The sequence below is a fragment of the Gymnodraco acuticeps genome, unplaced genomic scaffold (genome assembly GCF_902827175.1).
Source record: "Gymnodraco acuticeps unplaced genomic scaffold, fGymAcu1.1, whole genome shotgun sequence".
In the NCBI taxonomy this organism is placed as follows: domain Eukaryota; kingdom Metazoa; phylum Chordata; class Actinopteri; order Perciformes; family Bathydraconidae; genus Gymnodraco; species Gymnodraco acuticeps.
In genome coordinates, this window is record NW_022992276.1 from 647,478 (window position 1) to 663,560 (window position 16,083).

General features: G+C 40.7%; 1 protein-coding gene across 1 annotated transcript in view; it reads left to right on the forward strand.

The window, feature by feature from the left end:
* uggt1 (UDP-glucose glycoprotein glucosyltransferase 1) overlaps positions 1-16,083 on the forward strand; it is a 34,334-nt gene that overhangs the window by 9,384 nt on the left and 8,867 nt on the right. The window contains exons 10-34 of the mRNA XM_034207370.1: positions 143-242; positions 356-416; positions 2,080-2,171; positions 2,646-2,796; positions 3,157-3,276; positions 3,368-3,453; positions 4,326-4,461; positions 4,748-4,879; positions 5,538-5,702; positions 7,498-7,618; positions 8,672-8,770; positions 9,496-9,590; positions 10,037-10,243; positions 10,387-10,518; positions 10,674-10,804; positions 10,898-10,993; positions 11,375-11,477; positions 11,589-11,668; positions 11,936-12,125; positions 12,950-13,108; positions 13,524-13,609; positions 13,723-13,807; positions 13,928-14,016; positions 14,696-14,800; positions 14,938-15,022. Coding sequence (XP_034063261.1) covers positions 143-242; positions 356-416; positions 2,080-2,171; positions 2,646-2,796; positions 3,157-3,276; positions 3,368-3,453; positions 4,326-4,461; positions 4,748-4,879; positions 5,538-5,702; positions 7,498-7,618; positions 8,672-8,770; positions 9,496-9,590; positions 10,037-10,243; positions 10,387-10,518; positions 10,674-10,804; positions 10,898-10,993; positions 11,375-11,477; positions 11,589-11,668; positions 11,936-12,125; positions 12,950-13,108; positions 13,524-13,609; positions 13,723-13,807; positions 13,928-14,016; positions 14,696-14,800; positions 14,938-15,022 — 2,906 coding nt within the window. The remainder of the gene's footprint in view (positions 1-142; positions 243-355; positions 417-2,079; positions 2,172-2,645; positions 2,797-3,156; positions 3,277-3,367; positions 3,454-4,325; positions 4,462-4,747; positions 4,880-5,537; positions 5,703-7,497; positions 7,619-8,671; positions 8,771-9,495; positions 9,591-10,036; positions 10,244-10,386; positions 10,519-10,673; positions 10,805-10,897; positions 10,994-11,374; positions 11,478-11,588; positions 11,669-11,935; positions 12,126-12,949; positions 13,109-13,523; positions 13,610-13,722; positions 13,808-13,927; positions 14,017-14,695; positions 14,801-14,937; positions 15,023-16,083) is intronic.

A 16,083-nucleotide genomic window follows, 5' to 3' on the forward strand; every position in this document is an offset into this window, starting at 1 on the left:
ATAAAGTTGCTGTGTCTTTTTCTTTGTTTACTGGTGTCTATACCCTCTTGCAAGCTACCTCCTTTCCTTTATGCTTTTGTCCAGTCTTCTTATTCCTTGTTTTTTGACCTCTTGCCTTTCTACCCACCTTTTTATTTTATAGATCTGAGTTTCCAGACAGCGGCTCGAATTCTTGCTGCTCCCGCTGCAGAGGCCCTCACCGTTATGAAAGACCTGAGTCAGAACTTCCCCACCAAAGCCAGGTGAAGATCAGCACACATACACGCAACAAGCATCTACAGTTATACTTTTTGATTTCCACAGATATTGACAAGCCTGCAATCTTACAGTTCAATCTGCCCGTTCCTCCTCACAGGTCCATCACCAAAACAGCGGTCAGCTCTGAGCTCCGCAAAGAGATCGGCGAGAACCAGAAGGTACTTCGATAAATCTCTTAGTTGTTTTGTTTATCAATCCTCTTCTCCTTCTATTGTTTTTAAAACAATTAAAACATCTAGCAGGTTATCATAATGGAGTGAGCTTTATTCTATATGTTCTTTATTTCTAATAAATCTGATGAAAATACTAAAAGTTGAAAATGAGAAATCACTAAAACAAAAGTGAATAATCCAATTGTTCTGAACAATTTTCTGATGCAGATTTATATGCATTTGGCGCTGTAGTCTAGTGAGTAATTTCAGCAGCAGGATGGTATATGTTGTATTGAGTCTACATAAACTAGTGTGTGTGTTCATGGTAATGGTAATGAAGGAGTATGTCATCCGCTGCAACAGTGGGACTCATTAACTTGTTTTTAATAGCTTTTCAAATGAAAGCAGATGTATGAGATATCGCAGACAAAGGATAAATTAAGTAAATTATTGGTTTATCCATTTTGCTAGCTTAGTTGGCAATGACACACATCTTGCTCATTTTCTGTACATTTATTTAAAATTGCCTGTACATTTCAATGGCAGCTTGGCAATGGCCTCGACACCTTCTTCCTCTTTCAGCCCTTTGTCTTGTCTTGATCCTGCTGTCTACCAATCTAATCCAATAAAGGAGAAAATAAAGAAAAACACCAGCATTATTTCACACAGCCACCACCACAACCCCTCCACCTCTTAGCCGTCTTCAGGGAAATATCTTGAAATGAGAACTGCCCTCCCTGTTTTCCTTTTGCTCATCCACCTTTTTATTTAGTGATCAACCGTGGACAGCGTCTGCCTTAGAAAGCATTCCGTTTCTGGCATTATGTTTGGCTTTGCCCTGCTAATGGAATAGGTAATTACTCTTTGTATCGTCAACATTTGTTTTCACTCTTCACCTCCTCAAGCTGTGCTCACATTATCTCGGTGCGCAGACAGGAGTTTGGGTGGGCGGTTGGGGAGAGCAGCAAACGTCCTAATTACTGAATTGGTGATTCATTTGGCAGGCACACAGCGAGAAATGATTATTGATTGAAGTAGTTTGGACACATGCACTCGCTCGGAGACGTTTCTCTCCCTCTCTCTCACACACACACACACACAAGACACACACACACACACACACACACACACACACACACACACACACACACACACACACACACACACACACACACACTGTTTAAGTTGGACGAACAATATTTGTGTTAATCATGTCTTGTTGTAATTGCAGTGTCTGGGGTATGATTTATCTAATGTCTTTGTCTTTCCGTAATGAGATTTGACTGCACAAAAAAGACTTAGAGCTTTCCTTATGCATTTGCAGACACACAAACACACACACACACACACACACACACACACAACTTCTCATGATCGCACCCACATCCTTTCTGTGGTAATTAGATTTGTTTAGCGTAGTGTTTGATTGCTCTAAACAGACTGATTCTAAACAGAGCTGTCGGGGCCTGTTTGGAGCTGTAGGTGTTTCTTGTTACGGCTTTGCGTTGACTGTTGCTTCTAATTTTACAATATAATTGACTACGCGATTGACAGCTTTGACAATGCCTGCTACGCAGCGTGTCGATCTGCTCAGCTGGAGTTCAATGGGGAGTTTTAGGGTTTGATGTTAACGGGATGTTTATTCATTTTGACGTTTCTGTCTCCGTAGTTTTTCAAAGGAACTCTGGGCCTGCAGCCTGGGGATTCGGCCCTTTTCATCAACGGGCTGCATATAGATCTGGACACACAAGACATCTTCAGGTACACACACACACACACACACACACACACACGTTTTACATTCTCATAGTGATATACTATGCACTGTATCCTGTACCCCTGAGTTAAATTCTAAAATTAAAAACAAATGCATTCAAATACACCAAATTCCCATAATTAAACATAAGGTGTTTAAACTTACTTTTATCAAATGATACCCACATTTGTCTAAACAAAGCAGTTCAGATTCAACCAAGTGTAACCTGCGTTTAATGTTCCTGTTTTTTATTTTTTTTTTTACATATTTATCATTTATATTAGATTGATTTCATTATCAAAAACAAGCCATATTCAAGATTTTGTAATTGATTTAATGAAATTGAAAATGATGGGTGTACAGTTCTTGCACGAATAATCCAATTTGAGCAGTCATGTTGGTACTTAATGCTCATATTTAGACCTACATAAACAAACACACCTACTGACGACCGTGCTCTGACTTCCTGTCCCCTGCAGTGTGTTTGAGGTGCTGCGCAGTGAGGCCAGGGTGATGGAGGGCATGCGCTCCCTGCACATCGACACGCCCTTCATCCACGACATCCTAAAGCTCAACGTGCAGCCCTCTGACTCTGACTACGCTGTGGACATCCGCAACTCCGCTATCTACGTAAGAAATCCCCCAAATCCTCTCCAACAAAAATGTAGCTCTGATGCTGGGAACAAAAGTTTCAGTTGGGTCTTACTGTGGTAATTATTTAACACATTTCCTTTAATGGGTTGAGATGTTGTCATACAGCTTTCTGGTCATGGAAATGGAAAATAAATGTCCCTTGAAAACAAAAAAATACAATCAGACTGCTATTTTATAAAAAAAAAGTATTTATGTTTGCCATGTGTTTTCGGCAGTTAGTTGGCAAAAATTGGCTTTTTAATTGATCTCTGACGTGACACAGACTGGAGGGCTTGGAGCATTAAAATGTTTTTTTCTTAATGCCACTGACAACATTTCTTTTTCTTTGTTCTTTAGTGGATTAACAACTTGGAGACGGACCACAGGTACAGCTCGTGGCCGTACAACGTGCAGGAGCTGCTCAGACCGACCTTCCCCGGCGTCATCAGGCAGATCCGCAAGAACTTCCACAACCTGGTTCGTCCATTTTTTATAAATCATCCCCGTTTGAATCCCGATGGATCGTAATCCTTTTGAAAAATACTAAGTGTGTGTTTGTGTGTTGCAGGTGATCATTTTGGACCCGATTGAGGAGAGCACTACTGAGCTGCTGGGTGTCGCAGAGATGTTCTATGCTAACAACATCCCACTCAGGTTTGTTTTTGTCATCACAGACATACTGGACTGCAAACTCACCTTAACACACCAAGGGACTAGACCAGGATATTTTAGTGGCTTTTAAAACTGTCTTACATATTGTATTAAAGGTCACCTATTATGCAAAATCCACTTTTTCATGTCTCTTCTACATCAACATGTGTCCCCTCTGTGTAAAGAGATTCTGAAAGTTTCAGGAAAAAAGATTGGCTCTCTTTTTGTCCTGATCCATTTATATAAAAACCTGTCTGAAAATAAGATGATCAGATTGTTTGGCTTGTGTAACCATCAGCCAATAACCAACCAAGGTAACCCCCCCCAACCTAATCACCTGAATCTCCTCCTAGAGCACCATTGTGTTCTTTGTAACCAAACATCTCTCAGAGGGGCGTGGGGAGGGGCTCCTTATTTTCATCTAAAGTAACAGACAGAGAATCAGCACTTTTGAAACAGGGCTGAAACAGAGGGGATTATGGGTAATGCTGCAATGATCTGTTTGGTGTTTGGAGCCAAACACTTCAGAGACATGTTTTGTATATATCTGAGACCTATAATATATTGATGAAAAACAGTATAATAGGGGACCTTTCAATGTATTTACTTGTAAATGTGTGTTACATCAGTGTGCGGATATTCGATAAACAATGTTTTATTGCACCACAGTAGCTGCAAAAAAAAATGTCAGTCAGTTGGGACGTGTAGTTGAAATCAATTTTAATTTAAAAGTTTTGTCAGGCAGGTTTGGGTAGCCCTTTGATACCTCCCTGCAGTGGGCATCTTGGGATGGTGGTCAGTTTGCTTGAATAATGATGACAGCACAGGCTCTGCACAGGAGTGTGTTTTACAAACGTTATTGTTGTGTGTTTCAGGATAGGGCTGGTGTTCGTGGTGTCAGATGAAGATGACGTAGACGGCATGCAGGATGCAGGCGTGGCGCTGGTCCGAGCCTACAACTACATCAGCTACGAGGTGGACAGTCAGAGTGCTTTCGAAGCGGTCATCTCGGTGAGTGAGGATGTGGCTCAGTGAGTTAGTGCGCTGATCTTCGAATCAGAGGATAGCACGTTCGAGTCCCACTGCACTCAACATGTCGTTGTGTCCCTGGGCAAGACACTTCACCCCAAATTGCTCCTGTGGGGATTGCCCACAGTACTGAATGTATGTAAGTCGCTTTGGATAAAAGCGTCTAACAAGTGTAATGTAATGGATCAACAACTGATTCTTATTGTGATATATTTAATTTGCTAACCTAATATATATATCTCTCTCTTCCTTCCCATTTTCATATAAGATGTACAACCGGGTGCCTATTGGTGGAAAGCTGAGTGTTGGGGACGTGGTGAAAGTTCTGGAGAAGAAGTTCCCCTACGTGGAGGTCAGCAGCGTCCTGGGAGCCGACTCCACCTACGACAGCAGCAGGCAGGTGAGAGGGGCTGAAGGAGGTGGGCTTTTATCAGTAAAAACTAACATTTCTTAACTTTTTACTAGAATGTTTATGCTGTGCTTAAAGTCAGCTGACACTAGCTCATGAATTGATAAAGGGTAGAATTTACAAATTTGAAATTGTGATAACATTTTTGTTTGTGTACAGATTAATGATGCAAGATAAACTGAGTTTGCTAGTGAACTTAAAGGTTTTAACATTGTGTCAAAGTAACTGTTTCCCCATAAATTCCAGTCTATGCTAAACTAATATTATCACCCCCTTGCTCTACCTTCATATCCACCCTTAAGACGGAGAGATAGGTACTGGCTTCTCACCTCATTTAACGGCAGACACCTGTCAGATTACAAAGTAACTCTTAATGGTTGAGAAATATGATTTGGTCCTCTCACAGTAAATGTGTTTTTAGTAAGAAACATTTTCTAAAAGTTTGCAGCCTTCAGAGTAGTTGTAAGATTATTGATCTTTGAAAGCATGTACTATAACTTGTACTCACACGCAACACTGTTGCAATCTTCCAACCTGCTTGAGATAAAAGCATGGATTAAATTCCCTTACTATTTTTCCAGCGTTGGTTTTGTGTTGGTAAGAAGCTGATGCAAATAACAGTAACACCTCTTTGTGTCTCCTCTTCCAGGACGGGCGGGCCTACTACCAGCAGACGGGGGTCGGCCCGCTGCCCGTCGTCATGTACAACGGCATCCCGTACCAGAGAGAACAGCTGGACCCCGACGAACTGGAGACGGTCACCATGCAGAAGATCCTGGAGACCACCACCTTCTACCAGAGAGCCGTCTACCTGGTCAGTTAGAGCACACACACACACACTCACTCACTCACTCACTCACTCACTCACTCACTCACTCACTCACTCACTCACTCACTCGCACGCACGCACTATTTGTTTCTGTGTTATTGTGTTGCACTGTTGGAGGAGCCTGTGACCTAAGATTTTCATCGTCATAACTACACTGCAGCTATGTTCGTATGGCCAATAACAGCCTTGAACCTTGAACACTCACACTCACCAGCCACACTGAACCAATAAGGGTTTCCTTGCCACATTACGAAGTACCACGGTTGTTTGGTAAAGGTTTGATATCATTTGGTCAACAAATGTGTATGTTTGAAAGGGCCTTTATATTTATCTTCTGCGCATTAAACATTTTCATTGCAGTTTAGTCAAAACAAAAAAGAACTACCCATCTTATTATCTGTGCAGACACACTGATGAGTATTGAATTGCCTTTGCATAAAACATGTTATGAGTTCTTATTTTGTACTTAGTAGATTTGATTTGATTTCCTCATATCTATCAATGAACTAAAGATAACTTATGTTTTGCATATTAAAACAATTGGTAAACGAATCAAAGGAATAAGCAACACGTTCACTCAGGGATAATACCGGTGGGTGTATTTATGTGATGAATTTTAATCTGCTACAAATAGAGTTTAATTGACAGAAAAAATAAATGAGAAGAAGACAGCCACAGGATTATTTCGGGAAGTCTTTGGTTTTAGTAAGTCATACTTTTTCTGCGAACCTAAATCTTTGTGAGCATGCCATTTGCCATGCGTTCTGGTTTTAATGTCGGAGTCAGCACTCTGAGGAGCCAAATGTTTCAATTGTTCTTGTGTTCTCTTCAAATAGCTTCTCTCTTGTAACAGAGGCTCTGGTTTATTGAGTTGCTGCACCAGTTCTAGAGGTGAACAATGTTAGTCATCTTGTTTTCTCCTCTTTAATGTTTAATAATAATTTGTTGGAGGAAAACTTTTCAGTCGATACACAAGCGTCAGTTACTGCAGCGGGAGAGCTAGTGAATCTTCAGATTGCTGTCCTAACTGACTTTGAGGTTACAAAGCACACAGGCAATAAACTACTGCATCTGTTTAGGGTCTGGAGTGAATATTGTCCTCTAAATCAGCGGTTTTCAAAGTGTGAGGCGCTGACGGCCGGCACCGCCCTTTATTTAGATTTGATTAATACTTACTTTGATCAAAAGCAAGTACCGGTCAAGGCTGCAGCCAGAGGATGATCTGCGTTTATTCCTGTCTACATTGATTCCCCGCATCAAAGACGCAGACTCATTGTTCCCACTAAAGTAGGGGTGAGTGTAATAAGGAGGCAAAGTTGACGTTCAGTGTGTTGCCGGGAGCATATTTATCCACGATGTTGAAAATGTTAAAACATCAAGATAAAAAGGTTTAAAAAAGTTCATGCTTAAGGAGGTGACGCTACTCAGCCAATCAAATCAGTGCAGTCAGTGAGTCAGCACGATAGATTCAAACACAGAGACGAGACAAGAAGAGAGAAACAGCAGTGTCATTTCAAATGGCGTGCTCAAAAAAGAGAAAGCTAGACAGCGAAAACAGAGCATCTAATTACATGTTCTCTGACTGGACCTCTTTGAAATGCAATTAATACCCCTGCATTAGAGCAATAATAATAATAGCAATAATAATTGGGAGGGGGGGCGAGGCTGTTCTTATGTTCGTATGGGAGGCTCACCTTCCCACACTCTGAAAACCCCTGCCCTAAATGATTCCCTGAATTGTTCCTTTGCCATCCTGAATGTCTTCTCTCGTGGCTAACAGGGGGAGCTGGCCACAGATCAGGACGTCGTTGACTTCATCATGAATCAGGCCAACGTTGTTCCTCGCATCAACCCCAGAGTGTTGTCCACCAGCAGAACGTACCTGGATCTCTCCGATACCAGTGAGTACAAAAACATAAGCATACCGATGTTGTGCAAATGTTACTTTCACCCAATTAACCCATATTGTAGCCTTGCACATTTTTAGGACGGGACTATAGAACAGAAACTGACTTAGTTTGGGCATTTTGCATGCAATTTTGAGATGATCCCCAAGAGCTTTTTTTAGACTTGTTAATGTTGTTTTTATTGAAAGTGTGACACTTTAGATTAACTATTTTCTTCTAGATTCCTGACCACAACCTTGTGTTGTGTTAACACTATTCAATATGAGATACTGTAGTTTGTTTGGATCATTTTCTACATTTTAATCAAAGACACTTCACACAAACTTTAAATTCATTTGAACCTCTTCCTATTACATATTATATGTCCTCCAAATCATGACATTTGGAATACTTTAATTCTCAGTTATTCACTTTTTCACTTTAAAATGTTAACTCTTTTTTTCTATTATAAGTTTGGAGTTAGTTAGGATTTAAGAGTATAAGATGTTATAGAGCTTTAGTATCCAGCAGTGGATCAGTCAGTAGGGGCTTGGACTGTGAGCCGTAGGGTCGTCGGTTCAAGTCCCCGAACACGAACAGACCTAAATATGGAGTGTGACTGCTACTTGGAGAGGTCCCAGTTCACCTCCTGGGCCCTGCCGTGGTGCCCTTTAGCAAGGCACCGGACAACCCCCTTCCCCCCCCACTCCAATTGCTTCCCGGGCGCTGTACAATAGCTGCCCACTGCTCCTGGTACTAGGATGGGTTAAAAGCAGAGGCCACATTTCACTGTGTGCTGTGTGCTCTGCATGTGACCATTAAAGAGGGTTTCATCACTCCCATTCTATTCTATTCTATTCTATCCAGAGGGAAAAGAGCACTCGGTACACATTTGGAAAAAATATATCAATAGTGGTGCAAGTATAAAAATGACACCATAAACATATTCAGATATTAGCTTTGCTTTCCAACTCTAGTACACATTCACATGTATACATATTTGCTGTTAAACACTCTTTTACAGTTTCTACAGGACCGACAGATTACCGTTTTCTTCTCTTCTTTCAGACAACTTCTTTATCGACGATTACGCTCGCTTCTCGACTCTGGACACCAAGCAGAAGAGTACCGCTGTGGCCAACAGCCTGAACTACATGACTAAGAAAGGTGACCGTCTCATCTGAAAGCTCATCGCATAGAAAAACTCTGAATGAACGAGAGTTTTTGTTTCTAGTGAAGATCATTTAGTCACCTTCAAGCCTAAAACCTCTCTCTGTGTATTCTCCTTCTGTCCTCCTCTCCTCTTCTTCCTCCTCCTCCTCCTCTTCCTCCTGTTCTGTGATTTTAAAATGCCCCTGCATCAGGGATGACCAGCACCAACAGGCATGGTAATCAGCCTTCTCCTCCGCATTGTTCCCTCTCCTCCTCACTTGCTCTTTTCTTTCTGTTTTCTGTAAAAACCACATTGCTGGCAGTGTTGAGATGCATTTGCTAACCCACCAGCACTCTTCCATCTGTGATGCATTTCTCAGAGAACACAACTTACTTATGCATGTGATGATTGTGTATTAGGGTGAGGTATTTGCATAACTGCTCATGTTGTTCTAACATTGATTTCTCCATCTTTAGGAGAGCATGTGTCATTTGTTGTAGCTGCATGGAGAATAGGATGTTAAAAGTAACATGTATTGTTAAGAAATGAACGAGTAGTTGACACCAATTATACAAAAATTATTTCTTATGGTTTTTTTACATCCAAGTTCTACATAGATTTCCTAAACTTGTTTCCTACCCAAAACAACATGGCTCGCCTTCTCTACCCCATAAGTTTGACCATATGGATCACATCATCATCTTCCTCTGACGTCTGTTTCTTCCTCTGTGGTTTTCAGACGATGGCTACATCCGCCCTGTGACCTTCTGGGTGGTCGGAGACTTTGACAAGCCATCTGGACGTCAGCTTCTCTATGACGCCATCAGACACATGGTACAACATCTTTCCAAACCATCTCTTTCGCTATTTTATTATATTTTTGATCAATTTTGTACTTGTTCTATCATTCTCATACAAATTGTTTAAAAATAACACAAAAAAAACCTAGTAGACATTTCCTTATATATATATATATATATATATATATATAGTATAAAGCAACTGCACAAAGTTTATTAGTAATTTAATACATTAATTTGTGTCTTACTTACATTTGCCTTAATATTGATGATGGAAAAACATTCTTTTTAATATAGTTTAATTTATTTAAACCATAACTTTCGTCCTTACTAACTCCCAGACTGTAGAATACAAATTAGACAATAGTAAAATAGGATCACCTCACACAAAGTGGCATCCTGTCACCATGTGTTTCTATAGATCATCTGATAACCTCTTCTCCTCTCAAAGTTGTGACAACTCTTTCCCCTCCACACTAGAAAACGAGCAACGACGTCCGGCTGGGGATGATCAACAACCCGTCTGCTGCCGTGTCCACGGAGACGAGTCGCGTGGCCAGAGCGATCTGGGCGGCCATGCAGACGCAATCTGCCAACAACGCCAAGAACTTCATCACCAAGCTGGCCAAAGAAGAGACCGCCGCGGCCCTGGAGGAGGGAGCGGACATCGGGGACTTCGCTGTCGGGGTGAGGGAGGACATGATTCAAAATGATCAATTTCCTTCTGTTGTCACTGTTGAAATATCGGCCCTCATCAGGCTTTGTGACTTAATTAACTCCCACCCCTCTTCTTTTATCAACTGCCTACAAGTTATCTATTTTTTCCTCAGGGTATGGATGTGTCATTGTTCAAGGATGCATACGATGGGCCCAAATTTGACTTCCTGCTCTCCCACGCTGCCTACTGCCGAGACGTGCTCAAACTGAAGAAAGGACAGAGAGCCGTTATCAGCAACGGAAGAGTGAGTCACAATCTGGTTTCCTATTGTTTTAAATATCCTGCACTGAAAATAAAGATACGTTGTGAACAAATAACGTTTGTATTTATGGATAAACTCACAATTTGACCACAGTAACTGTAGCGGTGCATTCAATACTGTTTCTTTCTCGTTTACAGATCATAGGGCCCCTGGAGGAGGAGGAAGTGTTCAACCAGGATGACTTCCTGCTTTTGGAGAGCATCATCCTAAAGACATCTGGAGAGCGAATCAAAAGCAAGGTCAAACAGTTTGGGATTGAGGAGGACAGGTATTTTATTTCACACATCTGTGGATTTAAACAAATGAAATCTTAAGTAGCGTCTTGTAGATTCTGTAGAGTTGAATGCAGTGTTTCTCTCAGGGCCAGCGATCTGGTGATGAAGGTGGACGCTCTGCTCTCCTCTCAGCCCAAAGGAGAAACCCGGGTGGAATATGACATTGCAGATGACCGCTACAGGTAAAGTTGTAATACATGCACATAATTCATACAAGCAAGCCTCCTTTATTCCCTGAGGAGAGAACTTCTGAAGCTTTCCTCTAGGCTGGCTTGGTTTTTGCATATTGTTTGTTTGTACAAGTTCAATCATTGGGATATACCCTTAAGATAAACTTTCCCCACAGCAACACAAACGGGAAATACCAAAACAATATCACATTAACATATTGGACCGTCCTTGGCAAACACTGTATCAAAAGTATTGAACCTTCAAATTAATTGTAAATATTTGAATTTGTTTCCGGATCAGTGCATCCTCTGCTTACAGCTATAGCCTTGAATATCTGAAGTTTGTGTTTACTTTCCCTTCATCTCTGATTTTCTGATATTTCTTTGTTGCAGTGCCGTGAAGATCCGTCCGAAGGAGGGAGAGGTGTACTTTGATGTTGTTGCCGTGGTGGACCCTGTGACCAGAGACGCTCAGAAACTGGCTCCTCTGCTGTTGGTGGGTCCAATGTCCTCCCTGTGGATTTGCCTGACCTCCCTTTGACCCTGTCCACATGTTATGTCCAACCTGTCTTTCTTGTCCTCTTGAACATCTCCTCTCCTCCCACAGGTTCTGAAGCAGCTGGTAAACGTCAACTTAAGGGTCTTCATGAACTGCCAATCCAAACTATCAGACATGCCTCTCAAGAGGTGAGGACTGTTCACAGTACACACTCTCTAGCTTTGACATGGATTTGTACTAACAACATGACTGTAATGTAGTTACTAGACTTCAAGGATGCACACAATGTGTTTGGGACAACTTCTGTTTACAAGTAAAGCCACTCTATTCCTTTATGTTTGTTTATATATTTATTCATGTTTGACTTGGATAACAGAATCCAGCCCATGTCAGATTATGACTTTATGACTTCAGGACTCCTTCACCTGTTATTAAGGTCCGTTTGTTTCTTCCAGCTTCTACCGCCACGTGTTGGAGCCCGAGGTGGTGTTCCAGGCTGACGGCAGCTTCTCCCTCGGCCCCCTGGCCAAGTTTCTGGACATGCCTCAGTCTCCTCTCTTCACGCTGAACCTCAACACTCCCGAGACCTGGATGGTGGAGTCTGTGCACACCCGCTACGACCTGGACAACATCTACCTGGAGGAGGTAAAGTTTGTCTGAGTTTCGATCTGGATGTGTGATTGTGAATGATTTAAAAGGGTTTCTCGCAGTGAACTCTGAAGTTATCGCCCCACTCTATGGGGTTTAAACACTGCCCGTCCCCTTGGACTTAAACAAACTGATATTGTTCTGCTCAGATTTTAAACTATCTTCAGGGATGTATTTGTCAAAGGGATTGTACAAAGACTTATTTTTCCCCACATGTTTTTTAAAAAAAAAAATGTAAACTTTCTTTTATTGATTTTTTCAAAGGTAAAATTACACACAAACAAATATTACATTTCCCCACATGTGTTTTTTAAACTTTCTTTTGCAATAAAGTACATACTTTCAACAAAAAGACAACTTTCACTGGAGCCAAGGATCCTTTGCAGAGGACAACAGTTGTGTCTCTATATTAGGTTGTATTCATGTGAAGATATTAAGGTTATAATTTGGGTTCACTATTAAACATTGTATCCATTTAATACTGTTGTACTATGTTAACATATTTAGGGCTTAGATTTACTATTAGGTCAACATTAAATTAGCATTTTGATCATTACAGTCATGTTGTTTGACTATTTATATTCTAAAAACATACTTTTTATTATAATTACCTATTTTATATGTTAGGATCTTACAGTTTCATAGAGTGCTGATCTCCTGACATTTCTTCTTCTATGTTTTTATTATATGCAAAGGACTTATTATCTTTCACTCTTGCTTAAAGCCCTTGGGTTTGTTTGGAAATCATTAATCTGAGTCTTTAAAGCCCCAGACGGTGAATCGGCTGCACAGAGTAAGCTCTTCTTGTCTGTCTCCTGCAGGTGGAGAACATCGTGGCAGCAGAGTACGAGCTGGAGCACCTTCTGTTGGAGGGTCATTGTTTCGACGTCAGCTCAGGCCAGCCACCAAGAGGCCTCCAGTTCACCTTAGGGACCGCCTCCGAGCCCGTCATCATGGATACAATCGTCATGGCAAACCTGGTGAGTCCCAGAGGAGCCTCTCGTGATGTTGTCCAAGTCCTCAGATCCTTTACTTCACCAACAGTTTAAATACCCCACTCTTATAATGCTCCATTATAACTACAACCCTGATTTCCTGATATTAAGTATCAAAAGTAAAAGTACCCAATCTGCACTCATACATGTGACAGCATTTTAATATTTACATTTTTAAAGTACAGTATTTCCTGCTGAAATGCAGTGGATTAGAAGTAAGTGTTAATATGTTTGAATTTACTTGAGTATGGAACTTCAGTAATGTTCTTACTGCCAACGCCTTGGAACAGATAGATGCCAGTTGTTTTGTTGATACTTTTGAATGCTCTTTTGGATAGGGTTAGGGGTTAGTATTATTATACTCACACGCACTGTACATCTCGTGTTTCCTGCTCTGTAGGGATACTTTCAGCTGAAGGCAAACCCCGGCGCCTGGATCCTGAAGATGAGGAAAGGACGCTCTGATGACATCTACAAGATCTACAGGTAGAAGAGAGAGGAGAGTTGATATCGCTGAAGTGAAAAGCCACAATCTTTTCAAGTGAAATATCTTAGATTTACAAACCTGTAAACCGTTTTGTTTCTTTCTTGTGTTGCAGCCATGAGGGCACAGACTCTCCTGCAGAGTCCGATGACATCATAGTCGTGCTGAACAACTTCAAGACCCGGGTCATTAAAGTCAAGGTCTGTCACACGACTGTCCGACAATATAGAATTACAGCATATTCCATACTATCAAATGGATTGATCGTATTCTTTACAGACGTTTTTCACCTAACTGGGTTAAATGTTTGTGTTGTTCAGGTCCAGAAGAAACCAGACAAGTTCAACGAGGAGCTGCTGAGCGACGTGACGGAGGAGAACGACGCCGGCTTCTGGAAATCTCTGACCAGGTGCAGCTTACATATAAAAAATGTGTAGTTTCTGCTTTTATAATCAAATATGCTTGAAAATAAATGCCTTCATCTATCAGCCTATCAACCATTTGAATAGTTGTTTGTTCTTTATGAAGCAAAGCTTTCACACATTATCTCGTTGGAGCGTCTCAGGTGTGAGGTGCTTGTTTCCGTGTTTACCATCATTGCAAATTGAACCTCTTTGGGTTGTAGAGATGTATTGTAAAAGTATAATTCAATCAACAACGGTCATGATTGTTAGTCGTAGCCCATGTGTAAAGATGAACTGTCAATGCAATTAATTGTATTTTAATTTTCATTACAATTTTGGCTTGCAACGATTACGAAAACAACGTAATCGAAATAAAACCATTATTATTTTTATTTTTAAAAGAAAATGTAATTGTTTTGTTTTTCAGTTGAATTATACTTAAAGTTCAGGGTAATCAACTGTTAAAAACATACAGTTCACATTTTTCAATAAATGGATAATCGTTTTTTAATAATCGTGATGTCAATTATTGACCAAAAATAATCGTGATAATGATTTTTGCCATAATCGCACAGCCCTATCACATACAGGTTGACTCTACCCTGGAAGAATCTGGAGGACACTTCATTCTTCTTTTGAAACCTTTTAAACTCTCAAATAACCAGTTTGCCTTCTGTCTTTCAGAGGGTTCACAGGTGGAGCAAAGCCAGAGGAGGTGAAGCAGGAGAAAGACGACGTGATAAACATCTTCTCCGTGGCCTCGGGGCATCTGTACGAGCGCTTCCTCAGGTGAGACTCAGAGATGTGACCAAAGATCAACCAAAATCCTCAAATACAAATAAAACCTGTCTTTAAAGAATATAGATGTAGTTCCCTTTCTTCTCCAAACCCTGTTGCCACCATGTCTTTACTCTTCCTCCCCTCAGGATTATGATGCTGTCAGTTCTGAAAAACACCAAAACTCCCGTTAAGTTCTGGTTCCTCAAGAACTACCTGTCCCCGGCGTTCAAGGTAAGATTCTAGCTTTAGAGAATCAGTCGGCATCCCATCATTGACGTGGAGCTTTTCTCTGTCCGTCAGTGATGTGAGCTTCAAGCAGGAGCTCATTCCTCGCCTCTCTCCTCATTATCAGCCCTGTTTCTGTGACTGCTTCACTCTGCTTTTACTGTGTGAAGAAGACTCATTATCCTGCAATATTGATTTCATCCTTTTACTTCTTTGATCTCCTAAGGCCACACAAGATTGTTTAGTAACCCAGATGTTCGAAGTCCATAATAGCTCCATATAAAGGATTGTTTTTGATGTAGATTTAAAGTGATGTAAAGTCTACAGATGGTTGTGTGCCCTCTGCTATCTGTCTAAATGTGTTTGTTTTTTTGGACTGGTTCAGTATCGTTTCTACTGTCAATTGTGGGTTTTTTCCGATTTATGACACTTATTGAATCCGGGTTCTTACGGTCATTAAAAACCTGGAAAAGTCATGGAAATTCAAAATGCTAATTCCAGGCCCTGGAAAAGTTATGGAAAGCAATATTTTTCCCAAAGTTTTTGGAAAATTCATGGAAATGTAACTAAAGTTGCATCAAATATAATTTATATTTAATCTAATCGCCAAAATAGTAATACTATAATGATAATAAATACTGTATCGTAATGAAATGTAAAATGGCATTTAACTGTCGAGGTATTTTGCTGGTGAGAGATTTGAGTTGCTTCAGCGTGTAGAAGCTAGTAAGCCTATTTGATTTGTTTTAGATAGGCACAACATGTTTCAAATGCAGACCTTTTTTTCCTGTTCCATGTTAAAATAAACCATTTTCAGTGGTACCGCTGAGAAAGAGTCATTTCTTTGGTCATGGACAATTAGGTAAAGGTCATGGAGAAGTCATTGAAAATCCTTGGTGATAAAGTGTATGAACCCTGTTTTTATTTGAAAGCTCTATTTCTCTTTGTCTTCACAAACATTGTCACATCCATGAGCATCCTGGTATTGACATTTAATCTGGTTTTCATTAGGATGCCCATTTATTACTTCACATCTCTTCTCCAGCTATGTTTGACTGCAGTTGACA